Source organism: Mastomys coucha, unplaced genomic scaffold (assembly GCF_008632895.1).
Source record: "Mastomys coucha isolate ucsf_1 unplaced genomic scaffold, UCSF_Mcou_1 pScaffold11, whole genome shotgun sequence".
NCBI classification, from domain to species: Eukaryota; Metazoa; Chordata; class Mammalia; order Rodentia; family Muridae; genus Mastomys; species Mastomys coucha.
In genome coordinates this window covers 30,104,447-30,125,011 of record NW_022196893.1, presented here as the reverse complement: position 1 = coordinate 30,125,011, position 20,565 = coordinate 30,104,447, and the positions used below count along the sequence as shown (strand labels likewise).

Genomic DNA, 20,565 nt, shown 5'->3' with positions numbered 1-20,565 from the left:
GGGATAGAAGCCTTGTGATGGCTATGTGCTCTGCTGTACCTGAGTGGGACTGGGATAGGAAGCCGTGTAATGGCTATCTGCTCTGCTGTGCACAGTGGGACTGGGATAGAAGCCTTGTGATGGCTATCTGCTCTGCTGTGCACAGTGGGAACTTAATGGTCAACTGGTGGCTTCCTAGGCAGGAACCACTTACAGTCCTGGGAACCTAGAGATACTCGAGGCTAGAGGCAGCCCTGCTGAAGGAAAAGATGCAAACAAGTCTGTGGGAGGAGGAACAGCAGCAAACTCAGCCACTAATACATCCAGTAGTCCTGATCTGGACTCTGAGGCATGCACAGCACACGCTAGGAAGCCACTGTGGTGTTCAGTCGTGCCCACTAGGAGGCAGCAGAAAGTTGGTGTCCTCTGAGGAGAGGGCTGGGGGATTCCGCCTTCTGATTGTCACTTTTTACTTCAGGGCTGACCCGATTTGACTTGCTTGGTGACTTTGGACGCTTCAACTGGCTGGGCAATTTCTACATCGTGTTCCTCTACAATGCAGCCTTCGCTGGCCTCACTACACTCTGTCTGGTGAAGACCTTCACTGCAGCCGTGAGGGCTGAGCTGATTCGAGCCTTTGGTAAGGGCTTGTGGAGCATGGGCTGTGGGGCAGTTCGTTCTGAACCAGGGGTGACCCCAGCAGGGAAGAGGGTGTGCTGCCTGTTTACCCATCTCTTTCACCCATTGTTCTAGTCTGTCGCCTCCCCTCTGAGGAGCTGACCTGTGCCCCTTCTCACCGCCTACCTTCTTTTTTCCAGGGCTGGACAGATTGCCACTGCCTGTCTCTGGTTTTCCTCGGGGTTCTAGGAAGAAGCAGCATCAGTGAGCTCAGCTGGGGGCTGAGAAGGAGAAAGCTGGGCACTGCCTAGGCCTGGAGGCGAGCCCTGGGTGGCTGGACCTCAGGTCCTGGAATATGAGGGAGTAGGTGACCGAGGGGATGGACCATCTGCACTGTTGCTTAATCTGAGCCAGAGTTTGGGACCCGGCTGGCCTCCTGCCTTTTCAGATGTAGCTGTGGTCTCAGCATCCGGTGGAGCTGGGGGACTCACTCTAGTTCCTGGTCCCAAATACATTTACACATCTATCTGCCTCAATCCTGTTCCAGGCCATGCCTGAAGCCATGTTTACATGATTTGATGTGCAATAGGGTGGGTGGGAGTTGGGGGTACTGGACCAGGGGTAGGTTCTGGAGACAGATTGTCTGTCTTGCCTCTGGCCCAGAAGAGCCGAAGCACTGTGCTATCCTGTGGAGAGCTTTGGACCACTGGAGAGACCAAGGGTGCTGGGAGGAAGAGGCTGCACCCATCAGCAATAAAGTTGATCCCAGGGTTTTCTTGGTTTTTTTGTAAATGGCCTGTCTGTGTCTCTTTGAGTACCTTATTGCAACTAGTCCAGAGTCATTCCCATCCATTCCTTCCCCTCTGTGGGCATCCCAGAGTCTGTGGGGCTGTTGATCTGGTGTCAGCCCAGACAGTTCTGCAGAGGGCTGGCTGCCACTTCCCACAGCTTTGCTTAGAGTGTCCTACCTTCACCCCTCACTGTGGAACTCGAAGCAGAGGCAGGCAGTGGGTGTATGATTCTTTTGAAGCCAGCCTAGTCTACATTGCACGTTACAGGTCAGCCATGGTTACGTGGTGAGCCCTTGTGCTCAGTACCCCCGCCTCCCCCAGAAGCTGGCTAGGCTTCTGGACTCCCCTCTACTCGGGAATTGGGGTAGAAGGGCATGTGCACACATCTAAGATGCCATCCCCCTGCCCACCTGCAGCCCTGACCTCCCAACAGGCAGAGGCAGCAGTTGGCTATAAAGGTGTCTGGCTGGCGGTGTTCTATTCCTACCTCAGAGAAGAACCTGAGTCCAGCTGTGTAGACTGTCAGTTCCTTGATGTCCTCCTGTGCTGAGGAAGGAACAAAGCTGTACAACTCTACGACTGTACATTGTACAGTTTCAGAGGCCACCATTTCCCTCAGAGCTGTTTAGAATTACTGGTGTTTGTTCTGTTTTGTTTTTGTTTTTGACCCAGGGTCTCACTATGTAGCCCCTTGCTGTCCTGAAACTCATTCTGTGGATCCGGCTGGCCTTGAACTCCCCAAAATCCACATGTCTCTGTCTGTTTAGTGCTAGGATTAAAGGCCACATCTGGGCCTAGAATTCTTAAAAATTTAACTATTGATGTCAGGGAAATATGAAGGTGTATATGTGTGGAGTTCATAAGATAACTCTTCTTCCATTTTGTGGATTCTGGGAAATCGCACTCAATGCCTCTGCCTGCTGAGCTGGCCCCACTGGCCTTTGCAATCCTGGGTCTGGTGGTGTCAAACCCAGGACCTATGCTTGTTAGGCAGCCTCAGTACCACGGAGCTGCCTTCCCGCATCCCAGATCATTTCCTTGTATTGGAAGACAGACATCAGAAGGTTTTCCCCCTCTGATTTTTGTTCTAGTTCATACAGTTACTGAGTTCTAGCCTTGGAACTGGGTGAGGGAGGGCAAACATGGAATACAAAAAAAGTGTAGATTCCACAAATACTTGCCAAGTGCATTACTTTAAGCTAGACTAGACGGCCTTGGAAATGCACGATAAACCGTGCTGAAAGCTGCTTTGTCTGAAAGGTGCAGATCTTCCAATACCATGGTGGAGCTGGGGCAGTTCATTGCTGCCCGACAACGAGACATCGGGGATGGGTTTTGTTTTTAATTTTATGAGTGTGTGTGTGTGTGTGTGTGTGTGTGTGTGTGTGTGTGTGTAGAGATCAGAGAACAACTTGTTTCTGCTCTTTTACCACATGGGTTCAGATTGCACTCAGGTTGTCAGGCTTGGTAGCAAGTGCTTTACATACTGAGCCATGCCCCCAGCCTTGTTTCGCTTTGAGACAGTCCCATTACGTAGCCTAGTAGGGTCGGCTGGCCTAGAACTCTATGTAAACCAGACTAGGCTGGCCTCCAAGTCACAGAGGTCTACCAGCCTCAGTCTTTATCTCCTGAGCGCTAGGGATTGAACATTCTGCAACACCATGCAAACAAAACAAAACCTTTGGCCAGTTGTGTACTACACACCTTTAATTTCAGCACTCAGGAGACAGAGGCAGGTAGTTCTCTGTGAGTTTGAGGTTAGCCTAGTCTACATAGCCAGATCCAGGACAGTCAGGGCTACATAGACCCTGTCAAAACTTTTTTGTTTTGTTTTGTTTTTTGTTTTTCTGAGACAGGGTTTCTCTGTATAGCCCTGGCTGTCCTGGAACTCACTCTGTAGACCAGGCTGGCCTCGAACTCAGAAATCCACCTGCCTCTGCCTCCCAAGTGCTGGGATTAAAGGTGTGCTCCACCACCACTCAGCGTCAAAACTTTTTTTAAAAAAGATTTGTTTTTTAGGGGCTGGAGATATACAGCTCAGCTGTTAAGAGCACACTACCCTTCCAGAGGTCCTGAGGCCAAATCCCAGCAACCACATGGTGGCTCACAACCATCTGTAATATGACGCCTTCTTCTGGTAAGCAGGTGTACATGCAGATAGAGCACTCATATGTAAAATAAAATTAAAAAAAAAAAAGTTTTTTAGTTTTCACGTATGAGTGTCTTTGCATGAATGTTCTATGTACCATGTGCATGCCTGGTGCCTCCTAGGGTCCAGGAGAGGGCATCCTGTTCTTTGGAATTGGAATTACAGAGAGTTGTGAATCACCAAGTGAATTACCAAGAGCCAAACACAGGTCTTTTTTTTTTTTTCTTTCTTCGAGACAGGGTTTTTTTCTCTGTGTAGCCCTAGCTGTCCTGGAACTCAACTTTGTAGACCAGGCTGGCCTCGAACTCAGAAATCCACCTGCCTCTGCCTCCCAAGTGCTGAGTTTAAAGGTGTGCACCACCACTGCCCAGCTTCAAACACAGGTCTTACTGCATTAACAGCAAGTGCTGCTAACAGAGCGGCCTTCTCCCTAGCCCTGAACATTTACTTTATGGGCTGGAGAGATGGCTCAGCGGTTAAGAGCACCAACTGCTCCTCCAGAGGCCCTGAGTTCAATCCCCAGCAACCATATGGTGACTCGCAACCATCTGTAATGGGATCTGGGATCTGATGCTCCCTTCTGGTGTGTCTGGAGACAGTGACAGCATACTCATATAAGTAAAGATAAAAAAAAAAAGATAGTCTTAAAAAAAAAAAGATTTGGCTGGGCAGTGGTGGTGCACACCTTTAAACTCAGCATTTGGGAGGCAGAGGGCAGAGGCAGGCGGATTTCTGAGTTAAAGGCCAGCCTGGTCTACAGAGTGAGTTCCAGGACAGCTAGGGCTACACAGAGAAACCCTGTCTCGAAAAGCAAAAAACAAACAAAAAAAGATTTACTTTATTATTTACTCATGTGTGCCTGTGTGTGTCATGTGTGTCTGTGTGTGTACACATGCTCATGGGTGCCAGAAGATGTGTGTTGGGATCCCTAGAGCCAAGTTACAGTCAGTTGTGAGCGGGAAGACACACGTGGGTTTTCTGTAAGAGCAGAGTAGACTCTTTTGTAAGTACACTGTAGTTATACAGATGGTTGTGAGCCTTCATGTAGTTGTTGGGAATTGAATTTTTAGGACCTCTGCTCACTCCGGTCAACCCTGCTTGGTCCAGTCAACTCCACTCCCTCAAACCCAAAGATTTATTATTATATATAACTACACTGTAGCTGACTTCAGATGCACCAGAAGAGGGCGTCAGATCTCATTAGGAGTGGTTGTGAGCCACCATGTGGGTGCTGGGATTGGCTCAGGACCTTCAGAAGAGCATTCAGTGCTCTTACCCACTGAGCCATCTCTCCAGCCCCAGAGTACAATTCTTACTGGGATGTCTCTTCAATAACTTGTGGTTAAATTTTGAATTGGCTTTAAAACTTAGATTTTGTTTTTATTTGTGTATATGAGTTTCTTGCCTGAATGTATGTCTGTGTGCCATGTGAGTTCAGTGCCTGTGGGGGCCAGAAGAAGGTGTTGGATCCCCTGGTATTGGAAACATGGATCATCTGCAGAGTGGGTGCTGGCAATCAAGCCTCGGTCCTTTGGGAAAGCAACTGATCCATCTCTTCACCTTCACAATAGCAAGCAGGGTTTGTTATCATCATAGTTGCTTTTTGGTGACTTGAAACAAATCTAGGCATCTGTGGGGAAAGGAGAATCTTACTTGAGAAAATGCCTCCATAAGATTGACCTGTAGGCAGATCTGCAGAACACTTTCTTTCTTTCTTTTTTTCTTTCTTTCTTATTTATTTATTTATTATTATATCTAAGTACACTGTAGCTGTCTTCAGACACTCCAGAAGAGGGCATCAGATCTCATTATGGATGGCTGTGAGCCACCATGTGGTTGCTGGGATTTGAACTCAGGACCTTTGGAGGAGCAGTCAGTGCTCTTAACTGCTGAGCCATCTCGCCATCCCCCAGAACACTTCCTTTAATAACTGATGTGGGTGGCCCAGCCCACTGTGGGTGGTACCACCCCTGAGGCAGGTGGTCCTGGGTTGCAAAAGAAAACAGGCTGAGCAAGCCTGCGTTCCTCTGCAGCTTCTGTGTCAGGCCCTTCCTCCAGCTTCCTGGCTTAAGGCTTTTACTTTGGACTTTTGTGTTTCTTATGTATGTGAGAGCTTTATGGGCATGTATGTATATTTACCATGTGTGTGCGTGGTCCCCCAGAAACACAGAAAGTTGTCAGACCCCCCTGGAACTGGAGTTGCAGATGGTTGTGAACCACGAGGGAGACGGGAACAGAACCTGGGTCCTCCGGGAAAGAGCAGCCAGTGCTCTTAACGGCTGAGCCATCTCTCTAGTCCTCCTCCTGATGATCTTGTCCTGATGTCCCTTCATGAACAGACTGATTGGGACACATGAGCTGAAACCTTCCCTCCCCAAGTGGCTTCTGGTACCTCATGTTCTCCACTATACTCCCCTTAGAGGAACTGACTTAAAGCTAGCTAGGAACTGATGGGTTAAGTGTCTCTGCAGTGAGGCCTGGGGGATTTGATTCCGTGGTCCAGAGGGAGGATGTAGGAGATGGAAGGTGAAAAGAACTGTCCTTTACAGACCAGGACCTTAGGTGTCCACTGCCCTTCAGCAGCTTTCAAATGACAACTCACCCAGAAAATGATGCGCTGGGTGAAGTACATGCTTGAAATGCCAGCAATCAGCACAGCAAGTCTGAGGCCAGCTGGGCTACCAGCGACTGTCTCCATCAAAGGCAAATGGAGGTGCTGCTCAATACATAAAGATCAGTTGTGTGCTTGCTTGGCATGTCTGAAATCCTGGTTTTTATTTTATTTTATTTAAAGATTTATTTATTTTATGTATGTGAGTACACTGTAGATATACAGATGGTTGTGAGCCTTCATGTGGTTGCTGGGAATTGAACTCAGGACCTCTGCTTGCTCTGGCCCCGCTCACTCCAGCCCAAAGATTTATTTATTATTATAAATAAGTACACTGTAGCTGTCTTCAGACACACCAGAAGAAGGCACCAGATCTCATTACAAGTGGTTGTGAGCCACCATGTGGTTTGAACTCGGGACCTTCGGAAGAGCAGTCAGTGCTCTTAACCGCTGAGCTATCTCACCAACCCTGAAATCCTGGTTTTTTTATTTCATTTTTAATTAATTTATATACTTATTTATTTTTTTAAGATTTATTATTATATGTAAGTACACTGTAGCTGTCCTAAGACACACCAGAAGAGGGCATCAGATCTCATTATGGATGGTTGTGAGCCACCATGTGGTTGCTGGGATTTGAACTCAGGAGCTCTGGAAGAGCAGTCAGTGCTCTTAACCGCTGAGCCATCTCACCAGCCCCCGGTTTTTGTTTTTTTACTTTTGTTTTGTTTTGTTTTGTTTTGTTGTTGTCTCTCTGTGTCACCTTGGCTGTTCTGTAACTCACTTTGTAGACCAGGCTGGCCTTAAACTCACAGAGATCTGCCTGCCCCTGCTCTCCAAGCCCTGAAATTAAAGCACCACATAAGTCCTAACATTTTATTTTAGATGTATGAGTGCTTTGCTTGCATGCATATATATATCTGTGCACCAATTGCATGCCTGTTTCCCAAGGAGACCAGAAGAGAGCATTGGATGCCCCTGGAAATGGAGTTACAGAAAGAATGTGGGTGCTATGAATCTAACTCAGGTCCTCTGGAAAAGCAACCAGTGCTCTTAACCATTGAACTGTCTCTCAGGCCCTGGAGGTCCTGGTTTTGATCCCAGCACCACATAAACCTGGTGTGGCAATAGATGACTAATCTCAGTGCTGGGAAGCTAGAAGCCAGAGGAGAACACACTCAAGGTCAGCCTTTTCTGTGAAAGAGTCTGAGACTGAGCTGGAGCGACATTAGATTCTGTCAAAAAAGGAGAGGAGGGATAAAAAGTGGCCCTTGGGTACCTGGCAGCCATTTGAGAGGACATACGACTTGGAAAGCCCTGGCCTGGTAAGGTAGATCAGCAGGTGAAAGCACTTGCCACACAACCACACAAGCCTGGTTAACCTGAGTTCAATCCCTAGAACCCACCATGGAAGGAGCAAGCCGACTCCCAAAAGTCCTCTGACCTCCGGCATGTGCCTGCACACACACGACATACACAGACACAGTAGTAAAAAAAAAAAAAAAAAAAAGTTCCAAACTGGATTGTGAGTGTCAGGCTCTGTTCCCAAGAAGATATAAAACCACAAAGAAAAATGATCCTCTGGGATCCAGCCTGGGTTATGGATGAGTGTGGTGAGAAACCGGGGAGACTTGAGGAAGAGCACGGAGAAGGGAAGCTTTGATGGCTTGCCCAAAGGGCTTGGATGGCCTTGGAACTCAGACTTCCTGGAGGACAGCAGAGGGCATGGCCTGCCAGGGTAGACTTTAGGGTAGCAAAGACTAGTGCCCAGGAAGACAGTTTGGTGCCTAATTTAGACTCGGAGGTAGAAGGATGCTTATCCAGGCAGCCAGGACTGTAAAGCTTCAGGGATTTCCTAAGCAGGTGCCTGCATGGTTTCCAGGATGGGACACACTTCAGTGGAGTAACGGAACAGTGGTGACCGCTAGATCCCCCGCCCGGGTGGGAGGGGGCGGGACAGCCCTGGGAAAGGGCGGGGGGCGGGGCCAGGGACCACTTAAGGCGGAGTCAGGGCGTTTCTGGGAGCCCGGGAGCCCGGCAGCAGAGACCGGCTGGGCTGGCACTCACCCTCGACCCACCTGCCCTGTAATGGTAGTCTATCAGTAGTAGGTTCCAGGTTCCCCAGGGCATGTAGGCAGAGTTAGCGGCTGCCGAGTGTTCGGAGCCACAGCGCTCCAGGTACTCTGGGACCTTCTCTATCTGCGGTGCTCTCTAGCTCCTGCGGAGATGCCCAACTGACAGGAGAGCCAGTGAGGACAAACGCTCCCTTTCCACCCGAGTCCACTGCACCATGGCTCTGCCCGCCAGTCTGTTGCCCCTGTGCTGCTTGGCACTCCTGGCACTGTCTGTCCAGAGCTGCGGGCCGGGCCGAGGACCGGTTGGCCGGCGGCGTTATGTGCGCAAGCAACTTGTGCCTCTGCTGTACAAGCAGTTTGTGCCTAGTATGCCCGAGCGGACCCTGGGCGCGAGTGGTCCAGCGGAGGGGAGGGTCACAAGGGGGTCGGAGCGCTTCCGGGACCTCGTACCCAACTACAACCCCGACATAATCTTCAAGGATGAGGAGAACAGCGGCGCTGACCGCCTGATGACAGAGGTAAGGAGAGTTTCTCCCCACCTGCTCTAATACATAACCACCAGCTCTTCAATTTTCCTGCCACAGCCCTGGAGGATGAACTAGCCCTTCATCCCCAGAGACCCTAAACTAAACTAAAATAAAGCGAGATCTCCACCACATCCTTCAGGAAAGCAAATAGCCTGGTGGCTGGATAGTGGGTTGGAGGCATCCAAACGGGGAGAGAGGCTGGCATGGGGAGGGGAGGAGGAACTGCCTAGTGAGAGTGAATCTGGGAGAGGCTGGGGCGAGGGCGGGGAAAGGAGGATGGCGGCAGGCGAGACGGGAAATGGCTGAGGCGTGGACCGGGGGTCAGTCACCGAGCCAGGCAGGAAGGGCTGGGGTGAGCTGGGGGCCAGGAGCTGGCCAGGATAGGTAGCCTACATAAGGCTTTACACTTAGCCTGGCTCTTGGCCTGATGTCCAAAAGTTCTATGAGCCAAAAAGAAGGGGACTGGGAAAGAGATGGGCAAGAATCAGGTTACCAGACGATCTACCTGAGAATGGGATGGTCAAGAATTGTCCTTTGTATGGGGAGAGGTGTCGTTGACCAGTACAGACCTATATACTAGGGTCTAAACAACCGACTTTGTGAAAAAAAAAAAAAAAAAAAAAACAATCCTTGAAACAGATGGGCACACCTGAGAATCAAGGGTTTCTGGGCCATCTAAACTCAGCTTAGCTTGAGGACTTTGCTTTGAATAAATAATTAAAATTCAACTACCACTCTGGAGCACACACTGAACCAAGCAGCGGGCCATGGCTTGGAAGAGAAGAGCCCAGATGTGGCAGGGTGGCTGAGAGAAAATTCAGGGGACTTCTTTCTCCTCTCCACCCCTCATTTTATATCTGAGAGCTGAGCTTCAGGAGGAAAAGCAATTTCATCAAGGCCTCATAGCCAAATAGTAGCATGGCTGAGACTAGGTTCAGGGCGCCTGGTTCTCAGTCCTATATACTTTCCATTACACCACCTAAATGTGTGTGGGGGGGGGTAGTGGAGGGAGGACGGATTTCCTCTGACTAACTGCCATAGTTTTCCAGGTTACGGTGCTTAGGAAAACCTGTACAGGGGAGAAAGAATTTCTTCCTTCCTTTCTTTCTTTCTTTTTTCTTTTTTTTCTTTTTCTCTCCCCCCACCCCCAAGGTTTCTGTGTATAGCTCCCGCTGTCCTGGAACTCACTCTGTAGACCAGGCTGGCTTTGAACTCAGAAATCTGCCTGCCTCTGTCTCCCAAGTGCTGGGAATAAAGGCATGTGCTACCTACCACTGCCTGGCTCACTCTTTCTTTCTTTCTTTCTTTCTTTCTTTTTTCTTTTTCTTTCTTCCTTTCCTTACTTATTTATTGAGACACTACATAGCCAACAGGCCTAGAACTTGCTAGGTAGCACTCATAGAAATCCTTCTGCCTCTACCTCCTGATTGCTGCGATTAAAGGTGAGAACCAGTCACTCCAAGTCCAGAATTCCTTCTTGCTCCAGTGATGAAGCCACCCACTTTCCAGTAAATTGGGAAGGGCCATCCCTTCCTCTCCTTGGTCGTGGGGCATTGCGGTCCTTGCCTCTAGCTGAAACCTGCAGTAGAGGTACAGAACATGCTTAGGAGGCCTCCAAGGGCCTGGGAAACCCCCACCCCACCCCAACGCACACACCCAGTCCTGCTTATCTCCCACACTCTGACTGCAAAAGGACTCCATTGAGTTGGCTCTGTACTGGGCTACTGCCCCCGCAGGTCAGGGCCTTCTTAGGGGACAAAACGACACAAAGTTAGAAAGAGCTACCACTTGTCCAGTGCCTCGGCAGAGGTGAAGTTGACTAGAAAGAAGGCTAGGGGCAAATGTCCCTCTAGCAATCACGTTCGAGGTGAGAGACAAAAAGAGACAAACAAAAAAGTTGTTCTCTGCCGGTCCTCCTGCGCTCTCGCTACCGCAGTGTCCCGAGCTCTGGCGCGCCAAGGTCTTCAACTCCCAGACCGGAGCAGCCAAGATAACTGTGGCCTCCCTCCCCCGGGGGTGCAGGCCTGCGGCTGTGGCTCCTTTTCCTCCACTCCCACCCTGAGCGGGAAAGTGGGGGCAGCTCCACGCCAGGGCAGCTCCATTCTCAGGTGCTGCTGCTCCCACGCCTTTCAGGGATGATTCTGGAACAGAGACGGGAGAGATGGAGGCTCTCGGGACGGACACAGTGGCAGGCTGGCCACGCTGGGGGAGGGGACCTGGCGGGCGGGAGCGGGGATGTAGGGCGCGGCGCTCTGCCCTTTCCTCTCCCGGAGCCGGGGCGGCTGAAAAGCGTCTTTGTAGCCGTAGCTGCTGAGTCCGCTTCTCCCGACGCGTTCCCGGCCTCGGCCCGAGATTCTCGCTTAGTTAAGTCATCCCGGAGAATGGCCATTGTGCTTCGTGCAGCCCCCGCCGCCCAAGCCTTTTTCCAATAGCCTTGATCCCACGCGGCTCCTCTTGGGCACCCCTGTAGGGGCGCACCCAGACCTCCAATGGGTTAATGCTAGAGGCTGAAAGGAGGAGGAGGAGGAAGGAAGGAAGGAAGGAAGGAAGCGATGCCCTGTGCCAGGGAAGGCAACCAAACAAAAGATGAATCAGACAGAGGGAGGGCAGCTGGGGCCCGGGGCGGGGGTCAAGCTCAAATAGGGCTCGATTCGGGGAGCCAGGCCCTCCCTAGCCAAACTTCCATTCTCCCTCTCTTCTACGGTTCTTTCTCTGGGATGAGGTCATGGAACAAATAGGGGTGAGGGGCGAGCCCTGAAAATGGGGGAATAACTAGGTATGCACACCCCCTCTCAACCTTAGACTGGCTACCCTCGTGGTTTGGTTCTCAAGCATGCCCAGCCAAGGGAGTTCAGATTGGTGACTGCTCCTATTCATATCCTCTTTTCCCCAGGACTCCCAAACGCTAGGAGATAGTGAAGTGGATCCAGGGAATAAAGATGCTTTAATGGTCCCTTCTGCCTCGCCTTCCTCATCCTGGCCTGGGGGTGGTGGGAATAGTGGGAAACCCGCTTCTTTATCCACCCCCCCCCATTAGCGTTGCAAAGAGCGGGTGAATGCTCTAGCCATCGCGGTGATGAACATGTGGCCCGGAGTACGCCTACGTGTGACTGAAGGCTGGGACGAGGACGGTCACCACGCACAGGACTCACTACACTACGAAGGCCGTGCCTTGGACATCACCACGTCTGACCGTGACCGTAATAAGTATGGTTTGTTGGCGCGCCTGGCAGTGGAAGCCGGCTTCGACTGGGTCTACTACGAGTCCCGCAACCACATCCACGTGTCGGTTAAAGCTGGTACAGTAGAGGCCAGATGGTGGTCCATCTAAAGGGGGCTCTACCATAGCCTTCTTGCTACCCTAAGGGAGTCCAAACAGGCATTAGTGTTGTAAAACACTTCCATTTCCACTCATAGTGGGGCTAGAGCCCTTGGGAAATCAAACTGTCCCGGGGCTGGTGAGATCTACGCTGGGCTTGACCCACATTTTCGAGAGCGTACTTGCACTGGCCGATCTGGACTTAATCCTTTTTCTGATTGCAGATAACTCACTGGCGGTCCGAGCCGGAGGCTGCTTTCCGGGAAATGCCACGGTGCGCTTGCGGAGCGGCGAACGGAAAGGGCTGAGGGAACTCCACCGTGGTGACTGGGTACTGGCCGCTGATGCAGCGGGCCGAGTGGTACCCACGCCAGTCCTGCTCTTCCTGGACCGGGACCTGCAGCGCCGCGCCTCGTTCGTGGCTGTGGAGACCGAGCGGCCTCCGCGCAAACTGTTGCTCACACCCTGGCATCTGGTGTTCGCCGCCCGCGGGCCAGCGCCCGCTCCAGGTGACTTCGCACCGGTGTTCGCGCGCCGCTTACGCGCTGGCGACTCGGTGCTGGCTCCCGGCGGGGACGCGCTGCGGCCGGCCCGCGTGGCCCGCGTGGCGCGCGAGGAAGCCGTGGGCGTGTTCGCACCGCTCACGGCGCACGGGACGCTGCTGGTCAACGACGTCCTCGCCTCCTGCTACGCGGTTCTAGAGAGTCACCAGTGGGCCCACCGCGCCTTCGCCCCTTTGCGGCTGCTGCACGCGCTCGGGGCGCTGCTCCCCGGGGGTGCAGTCCAGCCGACTGGCATGCATTGGTACTCTCGCCTTCTTTACCGCTTGGCGGAGGAGTTAATGGGCTGAGCTTCCAAGGACAAGTCCTCCAGGCTCTGCACAAAACTGAAGCCCCGAGACCTGCTAGCTGAGATCTGGGGATGATGGCAGCATGGGATGCTGATTAGGAGAGGGGGTGAGAAAGAGAGAGAAAAAGGTGGACTGTGCTAGGAACTTTTTGGTTTAGGCAACTTTTACCTGAGAGGAGTGGTGCCAGTCCTTGTTAATGGGGCTTGCAGGTAGGCACTCTTTAACTCTTTAATGGGACTTTGTTTGCGTCTTCCCCAGTCGCACCGGATAATTTTATTTTCTATTTATAATTTGTAATATGATGGCCTGCTTGCCCAGCCCACCAAAGTGAGGGCCTGGAGCAGGGCTTTAACACTGTCTGACCCAGCCAACCAACCTGACGGCTCACATTCTCACTTTTCCCTGCAGGCGGGTTAATAAAGGGAAGGCTTATTGGAAACTACCTTCACTCGGTGATTCACCTCCAAAGAGGAGGAGAAGAGGGACTAATCTGAGTCCACGCCTTACTTCCAATTTACCCTCCTTCCTCTGCGGGAACTTCCAAAGTCCCTTGCTGCACAGGGTGTCCCGACCTGTCAGCAAGAGACCAGCAGTGTCCTGCCCTTTATAAGGTACTGGTTCCACCCCTAGCCGGGACCAGAACTTCACTTATGAGGATGCAAACCAACTTTGAGTGGGGGTGGGACTTACCGAGGGAGCAGGAAGATTGACTGACGCTCAACCCATTTGGAGTCTTCTGTTGTTAGCTATTCTGGCCTATCCCTGTAAGGCTGTGGATCAGCCCAGCGGTCATGCTGCCTACTGAAATGGTCTGATTATTCTCTGGGATTTCGGTAAGCCGACTGATGAACCATGGGTGTTCCTTACAGTCTGCCACACATTTGTGGCCAAAATAAAGATCCTACAGTGATCAGGAATGGTGGTCAGATTACAGGAGTACATGCTTGTAATCTCAACACTTTGAAGATGGAGAAGGGTAGAACAGGAGGATCATGAATTCAAGGCTAACCACACACACACAGAGAAACAGAGACAGAGACAGAGAGACAGAGAAGCTGGAGGGAATAATTTTTCATGACCCACAGGGAACAGGTTTTGGTTTGGGTGTATCTGAGGGAAAAGGCCTCCTCTGTCAAGTTCTAGTATGACGTTGTGAGTTTCCTCCTTCAGTCCAGTGGATGCTGGTTCCCCATCCATCCACCCTTCCTTCCTTGTCTCTTGTTACTGGCTGGGCTTCTCTGGTTTCTCTGGGTTTGGGGGGGAATTTTTGGACTCCAACATTGCAGACCACTGAAATGCAGGTAGACTGATGTCTCTGAGCTAGGGATGGATGGGCATGTAGGACTGTCCTGGGAGTGGGTATGCAGCAGCAGGATCTGAGGGTAATCAGGGGTGGGTGGTACCTCCAGGAACTGGGCCCAAGCCTGCTGCAACAGCAAGGATGACTGCCTCTGCTCTGAGCTTCCAAGCCAACCAAGTCCACAGTGTAGATACGTTGCCCTCTGGTGGCATTGGAGAGAATTCTAAGCCTGGGGACACGTGCTTTCCTTAGGTTTTCTCTGCATCAAAGGGAAATGTATTGTGTGCTGCACCAGACTTACTCATAGGAACTGACCCAGAGGGCAGAACTCACATATGTGGCTTGTGTTAACTTTTAGCACGGTGCCACGGTGTCAGGAGCTGGTAAGGAACCTGCTGCGTGAGTTTCTCTCAATCCCTTGTGCCTAGTTCAGCTCTGGGGCTCTTGGAAGCTCCAGAGACTCTGGTGCAGAGTCTCCCTCACTCTGGTGGCTCTCAAATCCTGTGGTCACAAGACAATGGCAAATAAAGCTCCACATACTCCCCGATAAAGCTCCTCTAGTCACCAGTGTCCAAGTCTGCAGATACCAAAGACCTGTTGCCACCCAGCCTTCCCCCTGCCTCAGAGACGCGGCTCGAACAATAGTCTTTCCTACTTTCTTCCCCCACTCTTCTCCTCATCTCTTAGATCCTGGTACCTTTTGTTTTATCACCCAGGTGATGAACAGTCTGAGAAGCTGGGCAATCTGTGTCGACTACCTTCGCCAAGTACTTACTACCTGTATCTAACCTGCTGAAACGAAGGGCTTTAACCAGAAAACCACAACGGCTGGCTGGGAATGTAGCTCGAGTAGTCCAGCATTAGCCCAGTGTGCCCAGAGCCCCAGTGTCAATCCCCAGTACCACTCAAATGCCTATGTAATATATTTGGGGAGAAGAATTCATTGGCTTTCATTAAATCACATCCTATAGGTTACTTTCTGGGTTTGAGGCTCACCTCTCTCTCCAACTTTATCCCTAAAGGCCCCTCCTCTCATTCTGTCCCCCTTGAGACTCCTCCTCTCATCCTGTCCCCATGAGGCCCCTCCTCTCATTCTGTCCCCCATGAGGCCCCTCCCCTCATCCTGTCCCCTTGAGGCCCCTCCCTTTAATCTTGTCTTCCTGAAGCCCCTCCCAGCTATGTAAAACTCACACTTTGCCTGCACGCAGGAATGTGCACCGTGCGTGCACTTGAGGCAGGTGGGCACCTTCCAGCTGCTTCAACTCTTTTCAACCCAGGAACTGAGCAGTCGTCATCTAGGCCTAGCATTCCTTTCTCCCTGCCTTTGCTGCTCTCTGCTGTCTAGTTCATTTCTACTACTCCACTAAAAGTACTGCCAGGGTACGCTTTTCAGGGCTGAGTTTTGTTTTGTTTTTCAAGCTGGGCGCGAAAAGGAGGGCTGTCTTGAGTGCAAGGGCAGCCCAGGATACTTAGTAAGGCCCTGCCGCAAATAAATCTTATTATTTAAAATCAGACGAAACATGACACATTTGGATTTATTTATGTTTGTTAATTTATTTATTTTGAGATTCATTTTGCTGCTCTTCCAGAGATCCTGAATTCAATTCCCAGCAACCACATGGTGGCTCACAACCATCTGAAATGGGATCTGATGCCCTCTTCTGGTGTGTCTGAAGACAGCTACAGTGTACTCACATACATGAAATAAATAAATCTTTTTAAAAAGAGAGAAAGAGAGAGAGAAAGAGAGAAAGAGAGAAAAGAAATACATATTGTTCAGGTTTCTGGCTGACTAGTAAACCAGTAAAGAAAGGGTAAGAGAGACAAGGACGGATTTCAGTGGTAGAGCACATGCCTAGCGTGGGCCAAGCTCTGGGTCTGAGTCCCAGCAGCACAGTTCTTTTTGGACATAGCTCTGCAATGTGCTGAACATATAGGGCTTCAAAAGAAGTAATTAAGGTTAACAGAGATGGGTTAGTGGCTCGAAGCTGCAATCAGTGTTCAGCAAGTTGAGAGAGGGGATTGCAGTCTGATTGATTACACAGTGAGTTCCAGGCCACCCCTGGCCTATAGAATGAGAGCCTGCTCCAAATTTTAAAAAGCTGGTCATGAGCAGACAGACCAATGTGAATTCAAGGCCAGCCTGCTCTACATAGTGAAGTCAAGGCCACCATATTAAGACAAAAGATCCTGTCTTTTAAAAAAAAAAGTGCAGGAGTGGAGGTTCATTCCTGTAATCCCAGCGCTTGGGAGACAGGCAGAAATCTAAGGTCCTCCTTGGAGGCCATCTTGACCTCCATCATACCCTGTCTGAAAAACAAACAAACAAACATCAAGCCAAAAAGTTAACTGAGGTTAGGGTATGCTTGGTGTCCCAGAGCTATAGGACTAGTCCTATTAAAAGAAGACATATCGCCGGGTGGTGGGGGAGCACGCCTTTAATCCCAGCACTTAAGAGGCAGAGGCAGGCAGATTTCTGAGTTCGAGGCCAGCCTGGTCTGCAGAGTGAGTTCCAGGACAGCCAGGGCTACACAGAGAAACCCTGTCTTGAAAAACCAAAAAAAAAAATGTCGCGACCACCCTCGACCAGCAAGAATGACGCAACACACTCTCGGGCTCTTCTCCTGCGGTTTATTCAGGAACCTTTGAACAATCTTCTGACCCCGAGGAAAGCCAACCCACAGGTTAAATACTGTATGGTTAGCCACCCAGGTAAAGCCACGTGGTGCTATCTAACAGGCCCACATAGCGGAAGCAAGCCAGTTGACTCAGCCCATAACCAAATAAGGAGTTGTTTACTTCAAGAGTGCTCGCCATCAGACTGGCGGGGGGCGGCAGCCAGCGCCATCTTTGAGGTGTGGCGGTTCGCAGCTCTCCACAAAAAAAAAATAATAATAATAAAAATAAAAAATCCTGCCTCTCATACATCTTTTAAACATTTGTTGTTAGTGGGTTTTGTTTTTTTGTTTTTTTGTTTGTTTGTTTGTTTTTCAAGACAGGGTTTCTCTGTGTAGCCCTGGCTGTCCTGTAGACCAAGCTGGCCTCAAACTCAGAAATCCGCCTGCCTCTGCCTCCCAAGTGCTGGGATTAAAGGCGTGTGCCACCACTGCCCGGCTTTATTTATTTTTAGTTTATGTGCAGGAGTGTTTTGACGGCATGCATGTGCATGAAAGCATACCAAGTGAGTGTAGTTCTTCTATAGTCCAGAAGAAGCATCATTTCCTTTAAACTGAAGTTTGAGAGCTGCTGTGTCAGGGCTAGGAACCAAATCCAGGTTCTGTGTAAAAGCAGCAAATGCCCTTAGGCACGGAGCCAGGCCTCTGCCCCTCCCCTGTCTCCAGGAAGAAACACATGTGAAAACATATGGGAAGGCTCTGTCTAGAACCCTTACCAGGATCTGAATTGGGAAGAACATTGATGCTCAACTCCCAACCTCTAGTATTATAACAAAATAATGATATACCATTATTATTATTACTATAACTATTATTACTGTTAGGGAGGGTCTCATCCTGCAGCCCAGGCCAGCCTGGTGCTCACTCTGTAAACTAGGCAGACCTCAATCTCACCCAATTGTGCCTCTTTAGCTTTAGGAATACAGACATGAGCTAGCACATGTCTATGATGTTTGACTACAGCAGTCTAAGAAGAAGTTGAGGCTTCCAACCTTCAGGAAGAGACCAGAGCTAAGGCAAAGACTTTACTCAATAAAGATAATCCTCTCTTGCTGGGTAGTGACCCATGCCCACAATCATGTACTCAGAAGACAGAAGCTGGGATCAGAGCTCTGGGTCAGCTTTGGCTACCCTGTGACTTTTAAAGCGATCTCTGACCTCAGCATCTACTATTCTTCCAGAAGACCAGAGTTTGACTTCCAGGGACCACATAGGGGCTGCTAACAACTACTTGGAACTCCAGCTTCAGGGGATCCAAATGTCTAGTGCCCTCTTCTGGCCTCTGCAGGCACTGCATCCATGTACACACACACACACACACACACACACACACACACACACGCACACACACGCACACACACACAATTAAAACTTAAAGTAAAGGGCTGATGAGATGGTTCAGTGGGTAAGAGCACCACCGAGTGCTCTCCCGAAGGTCCTGAGTTCAAATCCCAGCAACTACATGGTGGCTCACAACCACCCGTAATGAGATCTGATGCCCTCTTCTGGTGCGTCTAAAGACAGCTATAGTGCGCTTATTTTTTTATTTTTATTTTTATTTTTATTTTTATTTTTATTTTTGGTTTTTCGAGACAGGGTTTCTCTGTGTAGCTCTGGCTGTCCTGGAACTCACTTTGTAGACCAGGCTGGCCTCAAACTCAGAAATCCACTTGCCTCTGCCTCCCAAGTGCAAGGATTAAAGGTGTGCGCCACCACTGCCCGGCTACAGTGTCCTTATTTATAAATAAATCTTTAAAAAAAAAAAACTTAAAGTAAAGTAAAACCTTTAAACAAAATAAAAAATATTTATGAAAATTATCATCTCTCTTTTATATAATTTACTTGTATTTTATTTTATTTAGTTCATTGGTGTTTTGATGCTTGTGTGTACGTCTCCCTGGAGGAGGAGTTACAGACAGTTGTGAGCCACCATGTGGGTGCTGAGAACTGAGCCCTGGTTCTCTGGAAGAACAGCCAGTGCTCTTAGCCTCTGAGCCATCTCTCCAGACCACTCCTGCCCCAAATCATCAAAGAAAAGAAAAAAGAGCCAGGCAGTGGTGGTGCATGCCTTTAATCCCAGCACTTGAGAGGCAGAGATAGGCAGATTTCTGAGTTCGAGGCCAGCCTGGTCTACAGAGTGAGTTCCAGGACAGCCAGGGCTACACAGAGAAACCCTGTGAAAGTGAGCATTTTTGATTAAGAATCCTGCTGTCCAGATCTCTAACTATATTTTTGTGGACTGTGCTTATTAGAGGAGCTTTCCTCTCAGGTGGGGAAACTAAGGCAGCTATATATGGAAAGAAAAGCCATGAGCCAGGTATGGTGGTGTATACCCTTAATCCAGGACAGCCAGGGCTACACAGAAAAACAGAAAAAACGTGTCTTGAAAAACAAGCAAATAAATTAGAATCTGGGGGCTGGAAAGATGGCTCAGTGGCTAACAGAATTTGTTGCTCTTGTAGAGGATTCTTCTGGATTCCCAGCACCCACATGGTGCCTCACAATTGCCTGTAAATTTAGTTCCAGGGGATCTGACATCTTCTGGCCCCCAGTTTCACCAGGCATGTAAGCGGTACACAGACATACTTGCGGGCAAACACCCATTACATTCAACTAAATTAGAAACTGGCATCAGACCCAGCTTTTAGGTTCTCTTCATCTCTACAAAGATTTTCTCATGTGAATGTCCCACTTCAGCCACTCGTAGGAAATGTTCCCACTCTCGTGCTGTGTGCTATGGAAACAGGTGGTGGGACACCGCAGGGGAGTGAGGACGCCAGGCTGGACTGAGACCAGAGCGGGATTCAGGCTGATACTTCTGAGTCCCGTCCCGGCATTGCTTCTTTGGAAACCCAAGTCCAAACTGCCTCTTAACCTATCTCCATTGGGCCCCAAAGCCTAAGTACACAGTTGTGCAAATAAAAGTCTTCAGAAGTGGGGACACTTTCTCTACTGTTCTCCATTGCTTTGAAGTGGCTCTAGAGGAGAGCCTTGGCTTCCTTGGTGCTGATGTCCACCGGCTAAGAGACAGAGCTGCCCCGCTAACAGGCAGGCCTGAGCTGAAGGCTGCAGCTGCCTCAGGGACAGCTGCTTAAGCCCCCGGCAGCTGCAGCAGCTGAGATTAATCTCATAGTCACACATCCCTTCCTTGTCATACTCCTTGGCTAGCCTGCGTGATCTCAGAGACTTTGTTTTCGTGAGACAAGGTCTCTGATGCAGCCCCAAGGTCCCGGAACTCACTGTATAGACCAGTCTGACCTGGAACTCACAGATATCCTCCTGCCTCTGCTGGGATTGAAAGTGTGCACCACCATGCATGGGTAGTATGGATTTTTTTTTTTTTTTAACTAAATGAGCTAAGTTTCCTACCTACTTCTCACTGGCACGCTGGCCCAACCCCGTTGGACCTCGGGAGGAAGCATTGACACAGCCTCACAGACACACAGCCTTCACTTTGCCTCCCATAAATGGATAAGAAGGGAGTATTCTAGCATATGGTGTAAGAATGGGGTTTGGTTTTCCGTGACAGAGTCGTCTAGGGTGAATACTCCTGTCTGGTAGGGTGAGAAGGTAGATCGTGTTTCTGATTCCTTCAAAAACCATCTAGAAATTCTTGGCAGTGTTGTGGGGATCATGCTAGAGGTCTTTTTTTTTTTTTTTTTTTTTTTTTT

At 50.0% G+C, this 20,565-nt stretch overlaps 2 protein-coding genes and 1 long non-coding RNA gene across 4 annotated transcripts in view; 2 read left to right on the top strand and 1 right to left on the bottom strand.

Moving 5' to 3' along the window:
• The window catches only part of Lmbr1l (limb development membrane protein 1 like), a 14,198-nt gene extending 12,809 nt beyond the window's left edge, over positions 1-1,389 (top strand). For both annotated transcript variants that reach the window (XM_031355133.1, XM_031355143.1), the window contains exons 16-17: positions 458-619; positions 798-1,389. In XM_031355133.1, the coding sequence (XP_031210993.1) occupies positions 458-619; positions 798-865 (230 nt within the window). In that variant the 3' untranslated portion in view covers positions 866-1,389. The remainder of the gene's footprint in view (positions 1-457; positions 620-797) is intronic.
• Positions 1,390-4,916: 3,527 nt separating this feature from the next.
• LOC116079238 lies at positions 4,917-12,686 on the bottom strand. Its single transcript, XR_004113838.1, has 3 exons — positions 12,252-12,686; positions 10,171-10,329; positions 4,917-5,167 (listed from the first exon to the last, which is right to left on the bottom strand). It is a non-coding gene; the product is annotated as an uncharacterized LOC116079238 (long non-coding RNA).
• On the top strand, positions 8,175-15,733 carry Dhh (desert hedgehog signaling molecule). Its single transcript, XM_031355116.1, has 3 exons — positions 8,175-8,741; positions 11,788-12,049; positions 12,294-15,733. The coding sequence occupies exons 1-3, from the start codon at positions 8,439-8,441 to the stop codon at positions 12,917-12,919; spliced, it is 1,191 nt and encodes a 396-aa protein (XP_031210976.1). The 5' UTR covers positions 8,175-8,438; the 3' UTR covers positions 12,920-15,733.
• Positions 15,734-20,565: the final 4,832 nt, after the last annotated feature.

Bases quoted from the DNA above. Each gene is read 5' to 3' on its own strand.
- Dhh (XM_031355116.1), top strand. From the start codon at position 8,439: ATGGCTCTGCCCGCCAGTCTGTTGCCCCTGTGCTGCTTGGCACTCCTG. The intron at 8,742-11,787 runs GTAAGGAGAGTT...CCCCCCCATTAG, and splicing joins CTGACCGCCTGATGACAGAG to CGTTGCAAAGAGCGGGTGAA. The intron at 12,050-12,293 runs GTACAGTAGAGG...TTCTGATTGCAG, and splicing joins CCACGTGTCGGTTAAAGCTG to ATAACTCACTGGCGGTCCGA.